Genomic DNA, 20,448 nt, shown 5'->3' with positions numbered 1-20,448 from the left:
CTCTCTTCCGAACATTGTTTAGTGGTATTAAAACACCTTGATTCTTATGTTCCGCTTCACAGAACTCTTTCACCTGTAATATAATTTCTCGAGCCGAAATTTTTACAACTTTTGGCATTGTAATCAATCTTCAAAATGCACTAAGCTAGTTAAAAATTCATAAAAATCTACCACAACAAACGAACTTGATAACATCGACGAATGACAACATTGCCGACCTGTCAAATTTAGTTCCAAAAATCACCGCGGGTCTTCTTTCATGAAAAGCACTATAGTTTGTGAATAAACACAAAACATTTTAATAGTTGAGGTTATGTTTAATTGTGTTAATTTTCCTTTGATTTTTGTATATTTTGCAAATAATTGAATTACATAATACAATTAATATAGACAGACTAATAACTGTTATCATCTAAAATGCCTACTTGGAACCAAATTCAATCCCAACTTCGTAATCCGAACAATCCTGTGGTATTTTTTGATATAACCGTTGGAACAACTGTAAGTTTTATAATTATCTGAAAATTACCCAGCGTTAATTTGTTATTTAAACAGATTTAACAATAGGTTTTATTCTCATAAAGATAATGTTTATAGAATTCGTTATTCGACACTTAAGATTTTTTCTGAAGCTTTTGCTAATAGTAGATATTTATTGTATTTTGTACAACACAATTGAGAGCCGTCTCGCAAAGTGAGTATCCATGGGCGACGGTATCACGTAACATTAGCTGAGCAGATTGTTACATTCAAAAAATAATAATCTGTATAATTGTAAATTCCATGTAATTGGTAAAGCTCCAGATTTGTTATATGAATGTAATGTAAGTAACCTTTCTAATAATGTTAGTATTATTTTAGGAAATAGGCAGAATGATTTTTGAGCTATTTGCTGATGTTGTGCCAAAGACAAGTGAAAATTTTAGAGAGTTTTGTACAGGAGAATATAGGAGGGATGGAGTTCCACTAGGTTTCAAAGGTGCAACGTTTCATAGAGTTATTAAAGACTTCATGATACAAGGTGGTGATTTTGTCAATGTTAGTAAGTACATTTCATTAAGACACAACTTTTTATTAATATTTGTCCTTTCAAGAAAAGGACAGTCACATAAATTACAATAAATAGTCACAACCTAGACTTAATTGGTATAAAAATTTGAAAACACTTATGAAGTATGTATATACATATCTTTTAACTTTTTAGGGTGATGGAACTGGTGTTATGAGTATATATGGAGGCAGTACATTTGCAGATGAAAATTTTGCATTAAAACATGATTCACCAGGCTTGCTTTCTATGGCAAACAGTGGAAAAGACACAAATGGATGTCAGTTTTTCATAACTTGTGCTAAATGTAATTTTCTTGATAATAAGCATGTTGTGTTTGGAAGAGTAATAGATGGACTTTTAGTCATGAGAAAAATAGAAAATGTGCCCACTGGTCCAAATAATAAACCAAAAATACCTGTTACAATATCACAGTGTGGACAAATGTAAATATAAAGCTTAATTACATTTATATATTTTATTTATAACAATAAAATCAACCCTTTTTTATTTTATATGATGAATCATGATAACTATTTCTTAAACATATAGCGACTATGTTAACAATTTGGCTAGAAACATTATCAGTTGTGTCAACTTTTTAATGCTTGGTTATTTAAAAGTAAATTTTTTGGTTCCATTGTTGGTTGTCCATATCTTCTTTCAACTTCTTTTATGAATGCACCCTCCATTTGTCTAGCGACTTGGTCAAAAAATAAATTGGACAAATGAGAATGAAAGGCTGAACGAAATTCAAAAGATATTTGAAAATCAACAACACATGACTTCTGTTCCTTTTTCAAGCCAGGGCTAAAGCGCCATAATGTTAAAAGATGGTTAAACATTTTACCATCTGTGCATTCAGCTTTGACTAAGTGTGGTTTTAATAGAGTTACATTAGATGTATAACTCTCATTAATAGGAGGAAATCCTACAATAAGGTCAGCTGTGAGCTTACTCGGAGATTTTGTCAATACTAATGACTTTTTACACCAGGGTACAAATTTGTAATAATTTTCTACATCTGACACTACTTCAAACATTTGATCCATTGAGAATCTGTAAACAGAGTAAAGGTATGTTTTAAATATAGTAAGTAATTACAACATACATACATATGTAAGTAAAAAACTGCTTAATATTAAAATTGTAACTGGAAAACAGATGATATTATGCTTACCCCACTAGTTGTCTCCCACAATATTCGCGCGATCGCTTTTGTTTTGGCAATGTAAAGAATGATCTTTTATTTTGCCAAACTAAGAGACATTGACAATGACTTTCCAAATCTCTTAGTCTATTTCTGTAATGGCCCTGAAAACTGAATAAAAATAACGCAATAATATTGAACTAGCTTAAAATAACATCATTTGAATGAAATATTTACCTTAAAATTCGTGATGCAAAAATATAGGGTTTTGTAGTAGTCATTTTTTTCTTCGTTGCTTATTAATCTTCTCTATCATCATTAATACATTTTAGATAATATGTATATGACGTACCGTTCTGCAGTAAACACAGCTAAATGTCACCATTATTTACTCGTCTTTCTATATGAAGTTTTTACTAAGCATTAATCTTAATTTCCTGCGAAGTGCAGTCAATTTCTATATAGTTAATATAAGAAATGTGAATTTTGAAACATCAATGAACAAACGCGAAACAGTATGAGACTGAGTGTACAAATTACCAAATTACACGATCCATAATCTATTGCATCAGTTGTCATTACTCATTTGTTAACAAATGTCAGCTAGGCCTAGACTTATAATTTTACAGTTCTGACAACTAAACTGTCAACTATAAACTTTACGTACGCAGAATATATATGCCACTCCATAGAATGGCAAAATAATAATTAATTACACATTATAATATCTGTATGATATTGTAATGTGTAATGCACTGCTACATTAGTCTGATTCAATAACGAGATAGGGACGAGATATCAATAGCCTTAAAAATTGGGTTATATAATTTGTTTTAAATGCTGACGCAAATTGGATGCAAAAAGTAAATAATGTACTATAAAAAGTACTAGTAATTATTAAAGTGGCCGATGGATGACCGTGATGTATATAGGATTAGTGTACTTGGCGTAAGCCTCTGGTGGAACACCTAGTCTATGTCACACAACAATTGTCATTACACAATTCATGATAAGTTAAGTCAAATTGACATATGACAGTACGTACGCCTTTTGAGTTTTGGAAACGGCATGGTGCGATCGGCACTTGCACACGTGTTTTGTTAATAAATACTATTAATTTATATTATCCTTATCAATCAAAGCTATAATGGGTAGAAAAGCAAAGTTCGATGAAACCAAAAAAGTTAAGAAAGGTCCTGGTAGAAAGGCAAAAAAACAACCTGACCCAGTATTCAAGAAAGAACTGCGTAAGTGTGCATATTGTTCTTTTTAGTTTATAATTTAGGTTAAATAAGACATAGTATTGTCTTTGATTAACATAACTCATAACATTAAAAGAAAAACGCTTTTTACCGGATTAAAGTTATGTATTATTATAAATTTACAACTATTTGACATAATTTTAAATTTATCCGACGTTTCGCGTGCTTTACAGCGTGCGTGGTCACGGTGACTGAAGACAAAAGATGTTGAATGTCAAAAAGTATCACAGCTGCAGAGAAAGTTGCATTATCTGTATTTATTTCCCCGGAGTTGGTATCGACTAAAAGATGGAGGGTTTTGGCAAAAATGGCTCACGGTGTCCTCTATTTTCGCGGATTGTTTTTCTTTTTGAGATTTTAATTAAATACTTTTTGACATTCAACATCTTTTGTCTTCAGTCACCGTGACCACGCACGCTGTAAAGCACGCGAAACGTCGGATAAATTTAAAATTATGTCAAATAGTTGTAAATTTATAATAATACATAACTTTAATCCGGTAAAAAGCGTTTTTCTTTAAATAAGACATGTAAATTGAAACTTAACAATAATTAATAGCTGACACTCAATAACCGTGTGATAACGTCGTGTAAAAAAAGGTTTCTTCTCTTTTAGTTGCTGATGATAAAGAAGACAAAAAGCTAAGTCACAGACAGAAACAAAGAGCTGCTAGAAGGTTAAAGAAGAAAAAGGAACTAGCAGAAAAACGAAAAGCCTTGAAAGAAGCTAAAAAGAACCCTAAGCCAGAGAATGACACAGAAGAAGCTGTCAGTGCCTTAGACGATGAGACTCCTAAAGGTAATTTTTTTATCTATAAGAATTTTATTTAAAAATGTTTACATGTAGTTGCCCAATATAGGCTTTATCTCAAATAATCTACATTTCAGGTTTCACTGATGACAATAAGGAATGGTTAAAGCCGAAGAAGAAAGGGTTAGCTAAATTAAAGGAAATAGAGCCAGATAGTGATGAGAGTGATGATGAGGGTTTGGGTGAAGATGAGAATGATGCTTCAAGTAAAGAAGATGATGATTCAGAACAAGAAATTAAAGACACTAAGAAACCAAGTAAAGAAAATTATAAGGTGAGCAAACTTAATGATTTACTCTGTTTTATAATCAGTTGGTATAATGAAAATGATCATGTAATGGGTCTTGTAATAATTAAAATGGTTGATAATTACTTTTTGTTTAAATAAAAAACTTTTTTGAATGGATTGAAGTTATGTATTATTATAAATTTACAACTATTCAAACATAATTTTAAATTTATCCAACATTTCTTTTTGTGTTTAGTTTAATATTAATAATTATATAAAATATTAAAATTACTTTTTGTGTTTCTATAGGTTGGTACACTTGATGATCTGTTTAATGACACTGATGATGAGCAAGATGAAACTTTAGATAATGAAGAAACTGGAGATTCAAATAAATCATACAATTCAGATTCATCTGAGGATAGCGATAATAGTGAAGATGATGAAGACGAAGATATGCTTCCCATTGAAAAAGCCAATGTTAAACTAAAACAGAAACAAAGGTTGGACAAGAAATTAGCAGATGAAGAACTGCAATTAAATATTGCCAAGCAAGATGTTTTTGCATTCCCAAGCGAAGAGGAGCTTCAAAATCCTACATCTTTACAAGATGTACACCAAAGGGTAAAAGACATAGTATCAGTTTTAAATGATTTTAACCGCCTCAAGGAAGAGGGCAGATCCCGCTGTGAATATACAGAGTTACTTCTCAAGGACCTCTGTTTGTACTACAGTTATAATGAGTTTCTAATGGAGGTCCTGATGCAAATATTTCCTGTACAGGAATTAATTGAATTCTTAGAAGCCAGTGAAGTGTCTAGGCCAATTACAATTAGAACTAACAGCCTTAAAACTAGGAGAAGAGATTTGGCCCAGGCTTTAATAAACAGAGGTGTTAATTTAGATCCTGTCGGTAAATGGAGTAAAGTTGGCTTGGTAGTGTACAGTTCGACTGTCCCGGTGGGTGCAACACCTGAATATTTAGCTGGACACTATATATTGCAAGGTGCATCTAGTTTCTTGCCTGTTATGGCCTTAGCCCCTCAGGAAAATGAAAGAATTTTAGACATGTGCGCTGCACCTGGTGGTAAGGCCTCTCACATTGCAGCAATTATGAAGAATACCGGTTCACTCTTTGCCAATGATGCCAATAAGGAAAGAACAAAAGCAATAGTTGGAAATTTCCACAGATTGGGAGTAGTCAACGCAGTCATCTGTAACTACGATGGCCGTCAATTTCCGGATGTCATAAAGGGCTTTGACAGAGTACTACTAGACGCTCCTTGTACAGGAACAGGAGTTATTGCTAAGGATCCAAGTGTCAAAACTACTAAAGATCAAAAGGATATACAGAGATGTTTCAATCTTCAAAGGCAGTTGTTATTAGCTGCTATTGACTGCTGCAATGCTAAATCAAGTACCGGAGGATACATTGTGTACTCCACCTGTTCAATTTTGCCTGAAGAAAATGAGTGGGTAGTTAATTACGCTCTAAAGAGACGTAATGTAAAGTTGGTACCCACAGGTTTAGATTTTGGAACTGAAGGATTCCAGAAATATAGACATCATAGGTTCCATCCCTCATTGAAGTTAACGAGAAGGTTCTACCCACACACCCATAATATGGATGGATTCTTTGTTGCAAAACTTAAAAAATTCTCAAATGTTATAGTAAGTACTCTCATAGAAAGATCTTTTGTTAGTTTATCCTGTAAAATATTATAATTATGGTCAATATTTTTCTCTAATATTAACTTTATATTTTACTAACTAAATTTACAGCCTGAGCCTTTTAAAGATGAAGATGATGAAGAAGAAGCTGGCCAGGAAAATGAAAATTCTGAAACTAAAGAAGCAGAACAGAATGGTGATGTTCCAGAAGATCAAAAGATAAAACTTCAGACTGGTGTAAAGAGAACTGCAAAGCCGAATACAGCTCAACCCAAAGAGAAGAAGCAGAAAACAGATGACAGGTAAATGTAAAAGCATTACTGTTTGTGATACTTTGAAAAATAATTCACACTTAAAAATATGAAAACAATAAAGCTCTGTCTTAATTTTATTCTGGAAAAAATGTCATTATACGTGGTTACAGTGAGAAGGAAATTAGGCAATCTTCTACATGTAATATTTTTTTATATTCTTTTTGACATAGTATAACTTTGATTTCAGCCCACAGCCTACTACGAATGGAAACGTAGAGCCAATAAATAACCAGAAAAAGAAGAAACAGAAGAATAAAAAGAAAAATAAAAAAGGACAAAAAAGCGAAGGTCAAAGTAACCAGACTAAACAAGAAGACAAACCCACAGAAGAAACGAAACAAACAACAAAACAGAATACACAACAAGACCCAAAAACAAAAGAAAAGGCAAAAATAGAAAAAAGTAATAAAGAAAAAGTACAGACGAAACCAGTTGTGGTCGATAAAGACAATGAAAACACACAATCTAATGAAAGCAATGGCGGGACACCGAAAAAAAAGAAGAACAGGAAGAAAAATAAAAACAACAAGAACACAAACATTCAGAATCAAATTAACAAGAATGAAAATAACATAACAGATAAACTGGAGATAGCAGCCGCAAAAAAATTGAAAAATAATAATAAAAAACAAAAACAGATAGGACAATTGAATAGCAAAAAAGACAAACCCACAGAAGAAACGACAAAACAGAATACACAACAAGACCTCGAAACAAAAGGAAAGGCGAAAATAGAAATAAGTAATAAAGAAAAAGTACAGACGAAACCAGTTGTGGTCGATAAAGCAAAAGCAAACGCACAATCTAATGAAAGCAGTGGCGGGTCACCCAAAAAAAAGAACAAGAAGAAAAATAAAAACAAAAATAACACAAACGTACAGAATCAAATTAACAAGAATGAAAATAAAATAACAGATAAACTTGAGATTGCAGCCGCAAAAAAACTGAAAAATAATAATAAAAAACAAAAACAGATAGGAAAGCTGAATAGCAAAAAAGAAGGTGGAAAACAGGGAATTAAGAAAAACTTAAAAAAAAGTAATCCTAAAGCTAAGGGTTAATAATGTTTTATGTTAAGAGTAATAAAATATTTTACGAATATATTTTTGTATATTTTTAACTTTAAGTTTTTATTGCTTATCATAATTAGAACTAGCTAACTTTAAATCCGTAAATGTACGTCAATACACATCTTAATATATATAAATTACGTGTCACGTTGTTTGTCCGCTATGGACTCCTAAACTACCGAACCGATATCAATCAAATTTGCACACCGTGTGCAGTTTGATCCAACTTAAAATATAGGATAGCTTATAGAGCAAGATCCCAGGGCCGCCAGACATCACGTATTTTCTGACGGATGAAATGTGGACGATTGGGTAGTGTTAGTATGTACTATGATCGTATGCCTACCTGCTAGCTTGGTCAAACGGCCAATTTCCAGGTATCAGGTAATCAAGGTACACAAAAACATTACTTACTTCACGTAAATTCTCATGGCTGATTTTTATATATGTTTTCGAGTGTATAGTTAAAAATAAATTGTCAATACTCCCAGACACTTTCCGTCGGCCATATTGCTTAACAGACGCTTTAAGGGTCTCAAAATAATTAGTCAACTTCACGTAAATTCTGACGCTCCATTTTTATATATGTTCATCCGACAACTATTTTAAAAGCTTTGACAAGAAGACAGACCGATCCAAGGGGCCAATCATCCCCTAAACTAAATTTTAATATCTCTATGAGTGAGAGAGCATTATCTACGCGCATGAGACTGAGTGAGACCGACTGCGCTGTTAAAGCCATGAAAATTACTTGAACAGATATTTTATAATTTTTAGAACTTTTGTTGACCAGTAAATTGTAGCAACAAAAATAAGAAAAAAATTGACACATAATAAATAATACTAAAGTTAGCCGACATTTTTTTTTTTTTCAATTTATTAATTAGAACTAAAAAATATTTTTTAAAAATACCACTTATATTTATATAGCAGCAATTTTTTTAATTAATTATTTATTGGAAATTTGGAAACAAAGTGGAAAAATATTAATTCTTCAATATTTCTTAACAGTGGCTTTTAATCTTCATTATCATCATCATCAAATATCAATCTTGAAATTGAATATCTAAATCGTGATCGTCATCATCAGCATTATCCTTATTTTCTTCCTCTGTAAAAAACAAGTTAAACAATGAAGGTCTGAAAAAACTAAAAAGATACAAATAATATGAGAAACGAAAATAATTTACCTGATTGTTCTTCCAGCGACTCACTGACAAAACCCGGTAATTGATCTCCATCGAACCAATGAAAATCATATTTACCATCTTGTAGTGTCCAGCCATTGTTTTCGGGGTTGAAAATATTTATCATCTTCATACTTGCATTGTTCCAAAGCTAGCCCGTCGAAACTGTTGCCAAAGCTCACTTTTACAAGGTGGTAAGTTACAGGCATCGAAGTTTCTTAAATTCTTTCGATTGAATTCTTCATTTATATCAGATATCATGTATGTAAATGATAAACAACTGTAGTCTGGCAGCATCTACATCAATTATTCCAGGAAAATTGTAAACATCACAGATAAATTTTTGTATTATGTTGAATACACGTTCTTCTTCATCTACATCACCAACAAAATCCAACGTACCAAAACGGTGAAATGCTTTGTTGGTACTCTTCATTTTTCTTCAAAATATTAAACGGCTTTTGCTTGCCCTTTTTGAATAATAATAATTTTTCAAGTAATTTTCATGGCTTTAACAGCGCAGTCGGTCTCACTCAGTCTCATGCGCGTAGATAATGCTCTCTCACTCATAGAGATATTAAAATTTAGTTTAGGGGATGATTGGCCCCTTGGATCGGTCTGTCTTCTTGTCAAAGCTTTTAAAATAGTTGTCGGATGAACATATATAAAAATGGAGCGTCAGAATTTACGTGAAGTTGACTAATTATTTTGAGACCCTTAAAGCGTCTGTTAAGCAATATGGCCGACGGAGGGTGTCTGGGAGTATTGACAATTTATTTTTAACTATACACTCGAAAACATATATAAAAATCAGCCATGAGAATTTACGTGAAGTAAGTAATGTTTTTGTGTACCTTAATTACCTGATACCTGGAAATTGGCCGTTTGACCAAGCTAGCAGGTAGGCATACGATCATAGTACATACTTACACTACCCAATCGTCCACATTTCATCCGTCAGAAAATACGTGATGTCTGGCGGCCCTGGGATCTTGGACCATTACATCTCAATTTATACCCGCAATATTATTTTATTGCAAAATATTTGTTTATTATTTGATAGTCACAATTCTAACAGATGGCGCTGTGTTCAAAGTACCAACGTTTCACATAAGCTACAATTTAATGGCATAACCACCAAAAAAGCATGGTGGTCCCCATGATTGGTGTTCTCCTACCGTTTCCCTTGAATAGTTTGCTACTATGTAATATAACAAAAACCTTAGCCACAGCAACGCTTGGCCGGTCTGCTAGTATTTTATATTTATATATCCCCGTGGGCCGAGTCGTTCGATATAGAATAGTCATCGCAATGAACAGCTACTATCAAAAGGAAATTTCTTTCAATTTTTGGTTAAAATGTAGTAAAAATAATTCACAAGAATATAATAGTATTACATATTATCGGGAATGGTAATGACATGTTCACATGGTCATGCAGTTTTAAAAATCTGTAATCTCTTATTTAAATTATTTTATTAATGGACATTTGGTTCTATGTGCACAATTAACTTGCTCGTGGAAACTCAAAATATCTTTATTCATATAGGTATTAACAAGTACACTTATAAAAAAAAGGTAAAATAATTGTAAAATTACATTTACTACCAGTTCGCAAGTCAAGGGCGTAGAGCGGGCAAGAAGAACTGACAATAAACTTTCCGCCACTCTTTAATCGCCAAGTTTTGAGTCATACAAATTGTTTGAACTAGAGCAATACAATCCCAAGGATTAGGATCACTTAAGGCTACCACTGACGATACGTCCATTTAGTAGACTTCCTTTTGGATGCACTCCAAATGGAAATGTATCGAGATACGGTACCATTCACAATACTTCCATTTGGATGCATGGTAGTAGGTACCGGTTACTCATTGATGTATGTACTCAGATGTCTGACCAAAATCAGCACAGAACACTGACCGATAACTTAAAAATATTTAAAAAATAAGTCAGTCTCGGTTCTTGCAGTTCAGGAACTATATATGTATAATAATATATAAGAAGAATATAATGTAGTTTATCACTGAATAAAACGTATATTTTCAACTCCATGAATTTTTGTTGGAGTTTTTACGTTGTTTTAATTTTAAGCCCGCTGTAGTTTGAAAGTATCATCGTACTCTTGGCTTGGAACAATGCCAGATCCTACATTTTGCACAGGTATAAGTATTTCTCGGCTAAAAGAAGCCTCCTTTAATAACACTGTTGAAATTAGCCAGTTCTTAAATGAAGGAGATCACTTGCTCTATATAAATTTAAAAATAATACAAAATTGTCTTTTATGGTTTTTAAAAATGATATTTAAAAATTTACTCAGATTTTATTTGTTCGCCTCATTTGATATAAAATAAGTAAACATTTTGAATTTCGCCTCTACTGCATTGTATACTGTTAGGATCTTTATTTTTTGGTTAAATTCCAAAATCTTGGAACTATAGTTTGGTTTTAGCGTTCAATAACCTCTTTGAACAGTAGTAGCAATCATTCTGCCATATAATTTAATTTTCACACAAACTACACCCTGGGGTTTGCGTGGAAATGCCTGAGCTTTCCCATGTCCAGGGGCGGCGTAACGTTAAATGAAAGTACCGCGCAGCCCCGCGCTTCGTCGCGCGGAAGTCGGAGGCTGCCAGTATCCCGCGAACCGTGCTGTCGGCTTCACACGTACGATACACGCTCCAACTAGCCGCCGTTATTTCAAAGTAAATATACCACAATTAATCAATCAACAGTGCTCGTTTTATCTCTCGATATCTGCTCTTTAATTGAACCGGTGTTTAAATGTACCACGGAGGCAGAAGCGGAAAGGGCGGGACGCTTTGTCCGGACGTACTACGCCCGTAGCGGTGGCTGTAGCGCGCAGCATCCCTCCCGGTCTTACTCAACTTGCACGTATAAAACTACGAGTCGATATCCCGCGCTCTATTTCATCTGAAAAACTTCAACATGACCTATCTTTTAATTTTTCATTAATTATATTTCATAGTATACGGTGTTTATTTTACGAGCTTATATAAAATTGCCTTAATTCGCACAAACACTTGAATATAATATATTAGTTATACTAGCGTACGTAAGACAAGGAAGCGATATGCAACCAACATTCTCTTATAAGTATCAATTTAAAACGCGTAACATTGTGAACGAGTTTTAAGTGTTTTTGCTTCGAAAATCGGATTTGCAAACAAAAGCGTAGCATCATTTTACTGCTACGCTTCCTGTTTGACAAGAAATGGCTACGCGCTACGATTATTTTGTAGAGGGAGGTGAATATTATATTGTACTAGAAGACATCTGAATCATCATCTATGTAGAGTTGGGACAGTAACCTTTGCTAGGTCTCGTCTATATTTCCAAATAAGAAACCGCGTTTTACATCGTAAACGTTGGCATACAGATCCCAATGTTTATCATGAATGCTATGCTTATTTGAAATATTATGCTTTGCTATACATATTTGCTATATATAAATAAATTTCAAATAATGAAAATCTAAAATAAATCACCAAGAACAATTCATTACCCGGACATAATAAAATAAAATGAAATATAATAGCTCTAATTTACGATGTCAAGACTTCATAACGTTCTAATAGACAATATACTTCCATACGTAATCATTGAATGGTTCATGTAATCAAACATAACAAAAAGTATAGCGTAACATTTAGTTTATTATAAAAGTCGGCATCAGAAACAGTTTCGTGTCAACAAGTCACGAAAGTGCTACTGTTTTTCAAGATTGTACCATATAAGATAATACAATAATACATTCTCAGCGCGTATCACTTTCCCAGCGCACGCGCATCCTGGACATCTGCAATCAGTGAACGTTTATTACCTAATGTAACTTTTACTCTTACAAAGTAATCTGTTTATATTCTGACCACCGTTAATGACTTCGACAAGAGTTTTTGTTTTAGTACATTTCCGGTATACGTATATTTTAGGTTAGGTTTGGTGTTGTTACCTTTTCTAAAATATTGCTATGGCAATTCGTTTTTCTTAAACTCAAACTCAAACTCAAAATAAGCAGGTTACATAAGTTATTAGGCAACGGGCGGCCTTACCGCTAACAAGCGATTTCTTCAAGGCAACTCTCATATAACAACAACAATAAAAAAACCTACAGAGGGTAAAGTACAAGAAGTGCATAGATAATAAACAAAAAAAAAACTCAAAGTAACATGTAACTATAACTAAAATAACGTAAAATCTAAAAAAGAAAATAAAATATGTATAAACAAAAATGTAAAAGCTAATCCAAAGGTAAATTGATTCCCAATTAATATATAAGTAGTAGCTAATTACGAGGCTTTACTTGTTTTATTAACAAAAATAACCCTCAATGAATTCACAATATTTTTCGTACACAACTCTAGTGCTATTTCAACGATGTACGAAAAATTTGAATTTAATCATATTGTATAGCAGAACAGACATATTTGTCTAGAACATTCAGTGCAATCTTCTGTATCAAGTACGAAATGTTCATATTAAATAATTCATTTGTATGCTGTAAGTGCACATCTCGGGGTCATTCGAGGTCATTGAAGAACGTTCTAATATTTTGCTTGTAAAAAGTGTAACATAAATATATCAGTTAAAAGTTATCCTCTATTCGTAATTATACACGATTTTTTATAGATTTATATATCATTCTAAAGTGTCATCCATTAAATTTTTTGTTAGTACAAAATGATTAACTCAAACATGTAAAATTTCCTTAAAAGACGTTGACTGCTCTGAATCATACGAAATTAGAACGATGTTATCTTGATTCGCATATGACGTGATTACGTACTTTATCATAGAATTATTTAGTTTATATGATCTTAATTAAGACAGTTTCATGATAAGGAAATTAGCAAGATATGTAGGTGTTTATTTGTACGTCAACAATACGTAGCTCATAGTTTCACATTTGTCGTAGTAGAAGTCAAAAATGATATTTAAATTGTTTGCCTGTGGGGATATGATGCTCACATATTGCAAATCTTCCATTTAATTTAAGATAAATAGTGACGCTAAATCTAGAGGCGTTTGTATTAAATTTCTTACTTTGGTATAAATAATTTGTACCAAACATTCGTACATTTTAAAACAGCTACAATGAACTTTTTCAATGGCTGCGTGTAAAAAACGCTAAACATCGACACGGACATATAAAAAATGAAATGCTAGGGTAAAATATCTAGCGTAAACAGGTCTTTATTACAAGGCCGGTGTAAGTGGTAGCTTCATTATAAGCTATTCACCCTTTATTATAGTCCTTTTGTGGGTTTCCTCGCTTTGTGTGAAACTGGGTTGCAATAAATTAACCGCCGGTTGAACTAAAAAATTCATTTGCAAACTTATAAAAGCCATTTCAATTTATTAAAAGCATTCAATGTTATTAAATTTAGTAGCCTTAATTAGCAATTTGTGGCCAATCAAAACGAGATAATTCGTTATTAGTTTGCCGTATCCTGGCTCAGGACTCCAATTTCTTAAATTTTCTTTTGTCATTAAGACATTTTTATACTTTATTGCCATTTAAATAAGAATTCCGAGATTTTGTGAGCTTAACGCTATTTAAACGAAACAAGCTATTATTATAACTACGTTTAGTGCATTGTAAGTTTTGACAATATAATAATGATAATGTTACACTATTATATAAGACAAATATTGGGTGCAGCATAAACTTGATTCACTATCCAAATAAGTATACATACTGTTAAGTAAAATCACTTGTAAATACCTGTTACGGTAAATTGACTTATCTGTAATATACCTATATCAAAACACTTATAAAAAACAATTACAAATGTTCCAATTAAGGCGCTAGTTACGAAAACCTTATATTTTTTAACACTTTTGAATAACTCTATAGTAAAAATCTTTTTATTACCGTTTTAGCTACTATTTAGTTCTCATATATTAGTATATACAAAAGAGACTCCGTTAAAACAGTCCAATACTGAGTTATAATATTGGGGTTAAATGGAATTAAAAATGCTGTTTTGTTCAGAAAATATTTTAAAATTTTGATCATGTATATCTCTCTCCTGTCAAATTGTACACCAACTCCTTGAATTATCACGCCTGTCTTAAAATAGTTTTATTGAAGTATTCAGAGAAACCCCTCTACCATAAATAAACATTAGCTATGGGACCACACACACTCGCGACCTTTCATAAATATTTACCTTACACTCTTTGGTAGCGTCCTGAAAGTTTGATTACACGAAGCTAATTAACTCCATGACAGAGAATTAGTATGGACTTCTTTATTTGTCAGTTGAATGTTGTTAGTAAATTAAACGTTCAATCTAAGTAGTGTACTCGTATATCTTGTATTCTTTTTATTACTGACTCTTGTTAACTGAACAACATTTACTTTTTATTAGTATATATTATAGTTTGGAAATAAATATAGCCTAGCCTATATAAGGATAAAAGTAAAAATACAAAAGTAAAGTCACTCTAAATGTTAAGGGATTTTTGCAATCGGCCAAGTAATTTTTCAGTTTCTAGTTAAAATATAATACATTCAAATTGAATATATATTTCCATTAGTTCATCGTATATAACACAGGGCACTGTGTTTATCTTTTGTATGTTGTGTGCTACAGTTTAAAGGTATTACACATGTAGTTTTAAAGACTAAAACTGTCTTGAATAATTTAATTTTTTTGCTTCTATTTTATAAATCTTTCTTAAGTCAACTGAGATGGATAATAATTCGTTTATATTCTTGAATTACTAATTTTATATCATAGAAGATTTAAATCTAAATGCTTTGATGGGAACGAATTTTCGCTTACATGTTAAGTAGGTCAGATTTTCCTAGTGGGAGTGCCATGCTGTTGCCTTCCTAGTGGGAGTGCCATGCTGTTGCCTTCGGGCTTCAGCCAAATGGGCAGGCACGACCGGGGCAGTACCACTGTCTCTCAGAAAACCGGCGTGAAGTGATGCAATAAGTTTGCCTTATTGTACTCGCGTTTCGTGCGGTGAGAGAGACTCCCGGAGCCCATTTCCCCCCCCCCCCTCTACAAGAAATATGAAGGTGCAGAAAAAAAGACAGAATCTACCCCAGGGGGGTACCACACGCGCTCGCGGTGGAGAATCCCCCTCTGGGCGTCCAACACCGGGACACTCTGCGCCCGGTGGTGGACGCACAGGCTGCCCTTCGTATTCTGGGGGGGGCAATTCTGCGCTCGGAAAAAATAACATAATTCGTTCTCGGGGCAAACGGAGCAAACCTACAAAGGCACCCCCGTCCACACTCGCCGTGGACTTCACAAATGTTAGGGGGCTCAATACCAATATCAACGCAGTCCACTACCATTTAGAGACTGCGAAGCCGGCCTTGCTCTTTCTTACCGAGACTCAGATTTCCTCCCCGGCTGATACTTCCTACCTCTCCTACCCGGGGTACAAATTGGAACATTCATTTGTGCCGCGGGCGGGAGTTTGCGTGTACGTCAGAGAGGATATCTGTTCTCGTCGCCTCGGGACGCTTGAAGGAAGGGACCTATCTAACCTCTGGCTGCGCGTAGACTGCGATGACCATCCGCGATTCTACGCATGCCTGTATAGGTCCCATAGCGGAAATATCGAAACTGACCGACTCATTGAGCACATCCAAATGGCTACAGATTCCCTGCTCGAAAGGGTTCCTACCGCTGAAATCGTGATACTTGGCGATTTTAACGCCCACCATGCCGATTGGCTCGGCTCTGAAACTACCGATCACGCGGGAAGATCCTTTCACGACTTTGCTTTAGCCTACGACCTGACACAAATGGTCCCTGCGATTACGCGAATACCAGATGTGGATGGTCATAAACCCTCTTTGTTGGACCTTCTGCTGACTTCACATCCGGAGAACTATCAAGTCTCTGTTGACCCGCCATTGGGTTCATCAGATCATTGTGTGGTCCGGAGTACTGTGCCATCTACGCGCCCTTCACGGCCCCGCTTTATGGGTTGTCGCCGTATTTGGCACTATAAGTCAGCAGATTGGGACGGGATGCGGTCTTTCTTTGCGTCCTACCCTTGGGGGCCTATGTGCTTTTCGCCGGAAGCTCCAGATTCCGTCGCCGCCTCTGTCGCCGAAGTGGTTCTGCAGGGCATGGAACTCTTTATTCCATTTTCTGCGGTGCCGATCGGTGGCAAGTCTCAGCCCTGGTTTAAACGTTCTTGCAAGGCGGCCTCGCGTCGAAAGCGAGAATGCTTTAAGGCATGGGCGGAAGCGGCGAAATCTCGTGATGCCAATACCAGCGAACTTAAAACAGCATATAACTCAGCCTCCAGGTCCTTCAAACGAGAAATCACTAAGGCAAAGTCAGAGTACATTGCCAGATTTGGCGAGAGATTGGCCCAACTCCCTTCAGGGACTCGAGCCTTCTGGTCTCTCGCCAAAGCTGTCCAGGGGAATTTTTGTCAGCCCTCCATTCCGCCACTGCACAGGGAGGATGACTCTCTGGCCCACACTGCGAAGGAGAAGGCCGACCTTTTGGGCTGTCTCTTCGCGTCCAACTCGACTTTGGATGACCGAGGGAGATCACCACCGACCATTTCGCGGTGTGATTCCTCGATGCCGGAAATCACATTCCGGCAACGTGCTGTCCGCAAAGCACTATCTTCCTTGGACATTCATAAGTCGAGCGGGCCGGATGGTATCCCCCCAATTGTGCTGCGTACTTGTGCTCCTGAGTTGGCTCCGGTCTTAACGCGCCTTTTCCGGTACCTGTACTCGCTCGGCACTGTCCCGAAGTGCTGGAAGACCGCTTCGATACATCCGATCCCAAAAAAAGGCGATCGCTCTGATCCGTCCAACTATCGCCCAATAGCTATAACCTCCTTGTTCTCCAAAATAATGGAAACCATTATTAATTGCCAGCTCTTGAGTTATCTAGAAGATCACCAGTTGATTAGCGATTCTCAGTACGGCTTTCGTCGTGGTCGCTCGGCTGGTGACCTCCTTGTATACCTTACTCATAGGTGGGCGGAAGCAATTGAGTCCAAGGGGGAGGCGCTGGCGGTAAGTTTGGACATAGCGAAAGCCTTCGATCGGGTGTGGCACAGAGCACTGCTCTCGAAGCTTCCAGCCTATGGGCTTCCCGAGAAATTATGCGATTGGATCTCCAGCTTTCTGGCCGATCGGAGCATCAAGGTCGTCATCGACGGAGCATGTTCCGACCTTAAACCCGTGAACGCTGGGGTCCCACAAGGCTGTGTTCTATCCCCGACCCTATTTCTTCTGCATATCAATGATATGTTGCAACTTAGCAACATTCACTGCTATGCGGATGACAGCACTGGGGATATTCTTTACACTGGCCGGGCAGGTATTTCTCGGGCAGTTGTTGATGAGTACCGGAACAAACTTGTGTCTGAAGTCGAAACTCTACTACGTGGAGTCTCAGACTGGGGCAGACAAAACCTAGTCCAATTTAACCCCAAGAAGACACAAGTTTGCGCGTTTTCCGCTAAAAAAACACCCTTTGTCGCTACTCCTCTTTTCGAAAACACTCTTCTTAAAGCCACAGCCAGCATTGGAATACTTGGCGTTGACATATCGAACGACGTTCAGTTTCGCGGTCACTTGGAGGGAAAGGCTAAATTAGCCTCCAAAAAGCTTGGTGTGCTCAGCAAGGCGAGGCGGTACTTCACTCCGGGCCACCGCATGCAACTATATAAAGCGCAAATTCGGCCCCACATGGAGTACTGCTCTCACCTCTGGGCGGGGGCTCCCCAGTACCAGCTCCTTCCACTTGACCGTATACAACGCAGAGCGGTTCGAATCGTCGACGACCAATCCCTCTCCGAGCGGCTTGATCCTTTGGCGTTGCGTAGAGATGTGGGGTCACTCTGCATCTTCTACCGCATTTACCATGGAGAGTGTTCAGAGGAGTTGTTCGGATTAATACCTGCAGCTGAATTTCATCATCGGACGTCGAGACAGAATACGAAATTCCACCCGTATCACCTCGACGTCCGCCGTTCCACAACTGAGCGTTTTTCAAGGCAGTTTTTGCCGCGCACAACCACTTTGTGGAACCAGCTGCCCACTGAAGTATTTCCGAACCAATTCGACTTAGGGTCCTTCAAGAAAAGAGCGTACCTATTCTTAAAAGGCCGGCAACGCACTCGCGAGCCCTCTGGCATTGAGAGTGTCCATGGGCGGCGGTATCACTTAACATCAGGTGAGCCTCCTGCCCGTTTGCCCCCCGTTCTATAAAAAAAAAAAAAAAAAAAAAAAAAAAGATCGTTTGAACGAGAGCTAAGAGTGTGATGAGAGGTCTCGAGACACTTCACATTTAACTTGCCTTTTCAAGCCTTTGCTTAAGTTATGAATTTTATAACTTATCGTTTTATGAAGATAGTTTTTTGAATTAAATCTAAATGATTATCTCATTACTATTAGGCTATTATTAAGCTTTTATTGCTAACACCCACTATTAAATATATAAACACTTGTTGAGGTTACATAACCTAACTTAATTTGGTGATCAGCGTGTCATGTGACATATAGGCCTCTTCCAGCTGCTTCCAATCGTTTCTAATGTTAGCTCTTCCTGTCCGAATTGTGCCTCCTATTCTCTTTATATCGTCTACCCAGCTATTTCTGTCTTCTTTTTCCATCTCGTGGTTGCTATTCTATAATAATTTTGTCCATTTCAACCTGCTATCTCTCGTGCCCGTGCTATTTCAATTGCCTTTTTTTCTCGTTTTCAAGTACAATTAAAAGTCAGACAAGATAGGAGATATTCCTATCTTTATGTAATTCGCAGTAATTGACTTAAAAGTACCGTATTTTTTGCTAATTTTATGTATCTAAAATAATAATGCAAATATCGGAAAAAAAATATCTTCGGGCATGCTAGTGACGCAGATTAATTGAGGGGTAAAATATCATTAAAACCGGAGGAGGAAATCGGGAAAAAAAGAAAAGTATGGAGAAAATGCTCGTTTCGACTACTTACTGTTATATAAATTTTGCAATCATTATAAGTGCAAGCGGTAGTATTTCGTTATTAATAATTATGGTCAATACCTGTAAACAGGGACATTTTACGTAAATTAATTATTATTAACTACAGTCACACCTTCAAATGTTTAACCACTTGTTAATGAATGTTTTTATTTAAACTTAATTACTTAAAAGGGTGGGAGTAATTTCCGTGATGTCATTCATTAGTCCGTTTTCCCTCACGACAGAGCATTTCCCACAGGAAATATGATTAACGAAAATTTAATTCCCCCAAAATTATAACGGACACTAATTGACATTTTATGTTGTGTTGAAAATTAGTTTTTACATCTAACAATGTATTTATTCCTTAGATATTTGTTTATATATCTCGCTTCACTATCGTCCAAACCTATGTAGAATTTGGAAGAGAAAGCTGCTAATAACCAACCTAATATTGTAAATGCTACAAAATTAAGGGTAAACTTAACTAACCAAATTGATAGAGTTTTGATTTTATTTATCAAATCTAGATGTAATATCAGACTAGCTTGATTACGGATTTACCTGCGCTAATTTGGTCTAGATTAAGGCACATAGCCTTCCACGATACATAAATAACATAATATTTAAATTTTAACACATCTGAAATTAGCGCGTTATTAATTGCTATTGCTTATTTCGCATATATAAAAGCGCCATTTTCACATGACATTGCCAGAACCAGAAAGAAATCAGAGC

At 35.7% G+C, this 20,448-nt stretch overlaps 4 protein-coding genes across 7 annotated transcripts in view; 3 read left to right on the top strand and 1 right to left on the bottom strand.

Moving 5' to 3' along the window:
• Positions 1-291: 291 nt before the first annotated feature.
• Positions 292-1,516, top strand: LOC125054606 (peptidyl-prolyl cis-trans isomerase H). The gene is made up of 3 exons (XM_047656600.1): positions 292-501; positions 862-1,038; positions 1,205-1,516. Exons 1-3 carry the CDS (start codon positions 418-420, stop codon positions 1,496-1,498), a joined length of 555 nt encoding a protein of 184 aa, XP_047512556.1. The 5' UTR covers positions 292-417; the 3' UTR covers positions 1,499-1,516.
• Positions 1,512-2,764, bottom strand: LOC125054605 (coenzyme Q-binding protein COQ10 homolog A, mitochondrial). Its single transcript, XM_047656599.1, has 3 exons — positions 2,436-2,764; positions 2,229-2,369; positions 1,512-2,107 (listed from the first exon to the last, which is right to left on the bottom strand). The coding sequence occupies exons 1-3, from the start codon at positions 2,477-2,479 to the stop codon at positions 1,642-1,644; spliced, it is 651 nt and encodes a 216-aa protein (XP_047512555.1). The 5' UTR covers positions 2,480-2,764; the 3' UTR covers positions 1,512-1,641.
• A 470-nt stretch (positions 2,765-3,234) lies between these two features.
• LOC125054398 (25S rRNA (cytosine-C(5))-methyltransferase nop2) lies at positions 3,235-7,587 on the top strand. Its single transcript, XM_047656264.1, has 6 exons — positions 3,235-3,445; positions 4,076-4,258; positions 4,348-4,544; positions 4,809-6,170; positions 6,282-6,472; positions 6,672-7,587. The coding sequence occupies exons 1-6, from the start codon at positions 3,346-3,348 to the stop codon at positions 7,543-7,545; spliced, it is 2,907 nt and encodes a 968-aa protein (XP_047512220.1). The 5' UTR covers positions 3,235-3,345; the 3' UTR covers positions 7,546-7,587.
• Positions 7,588-11,344: 3,757 nt separating this feature from the next.
• The window catches only part of LOC125054410 (plasma membrane ascorbate-dependent reductase CYBRD1-like), a 42,752-nt gene continuing 33,648 nt past the window's right edge, over positions 11,345-20,448 (top strand). For 3 of the 4 annotated variants that reach the window (XM_047656288.1, XM_047656285.1, XM_047656286.1), the window contains exon 1: positions 11,345-11,446. The gene's annotated coding sequence lies outside the window, so the exon portion shown is untranslated. The remainder of the gene's footprint in view (positions 11,447-20,448) is intronic. The other variant, XM_047656287.1, reaches the window with a different exon arrangement.

The sequence above is a fragment of the Pieris napi genome, chromosome 12 (genome assembly GCF_905475465.1).
Source record: "Pieris napi chromosome 12, ilPieNapi1.2, whole genome shotgun sequence".
In the NCBI taxonomy this organism is placed as follows: Eukaryota; Metazoa; Arthropoda; class Insecta; order Lepidoptera; family Pieridae; genus Pieris; species Pieris napi.
Note: the sequence above shows the minus strand (reverse complement) of the source record. Positions and strands in the feature narration are given on the sequence as shown.

Excerpts from the sequence above, each read along its gene's own strand:
- LOC125054605 (XM_047656599.1), bottom strand. The coding sequence starts at position 2,479 with ATGACTACTACAAAACCCTATATTTTTGCATCACGAATTTTAAG. Across the intron at positions 2,370-2,435 it reads TTTGCATCACGAATTTTAAG|TTTTCAGGGCCATTACAGAA; the intron begins GTAAATATTTCA and ends ATTTTTATTCAG. Across the intron at positions 2,108-2,228 it reads TGTGGGAGACAACTAGTGGG|ATTCTCAATGGATCAAATGT; the intron begins GTAAGCATAATA and ends CTCTGTTTACAG.
- LOC125054606 (XM_047656600.1), top strand. The coding sequence starts at position 418 with ATGCCTACTTGGAACCAAATTCAATCCCAACTTCGTAATCCGAACAAT. Across the intron at positions 502-861 it reads ATATAACCGTTGGAACAACT|GAAATAGGCAGAATGATTTT; the intron begins GTAAGTTTTATA and ends GTATTATTTTAG. Across the intron at positions 1,039-1,204 it reads AAGGTGGTGATTTTGTCAAT|GGTGATGGAACTGGTGTTAT; the intron begins GTTAGTAAGTAC and ends TTAACTTTTTAG.
- LOC125054398 (XM_047656264.1), top strand. The coding sequence starts at position 3,346 with ATGGGTAGAAAAGCAAAGTTCGATGAAACCAAAAAAGTTAAGAAAGGT. Across the intron at positions 6,171-6,281 it reads AAAAATTCTCAAATGTTATA|CCTGAGCCTTTTAAAGATGA; the intron begins GTAAGTACTCTC and ends CTAAATTTACAG. Across the intron at positions 6,473-6,671 it reads AAGCAGAAAACAGATGACAG|CCCACAGCCTACTACGAATG; the intron begins GTAAATGTAAAA and ends CTTTGATTTCAG.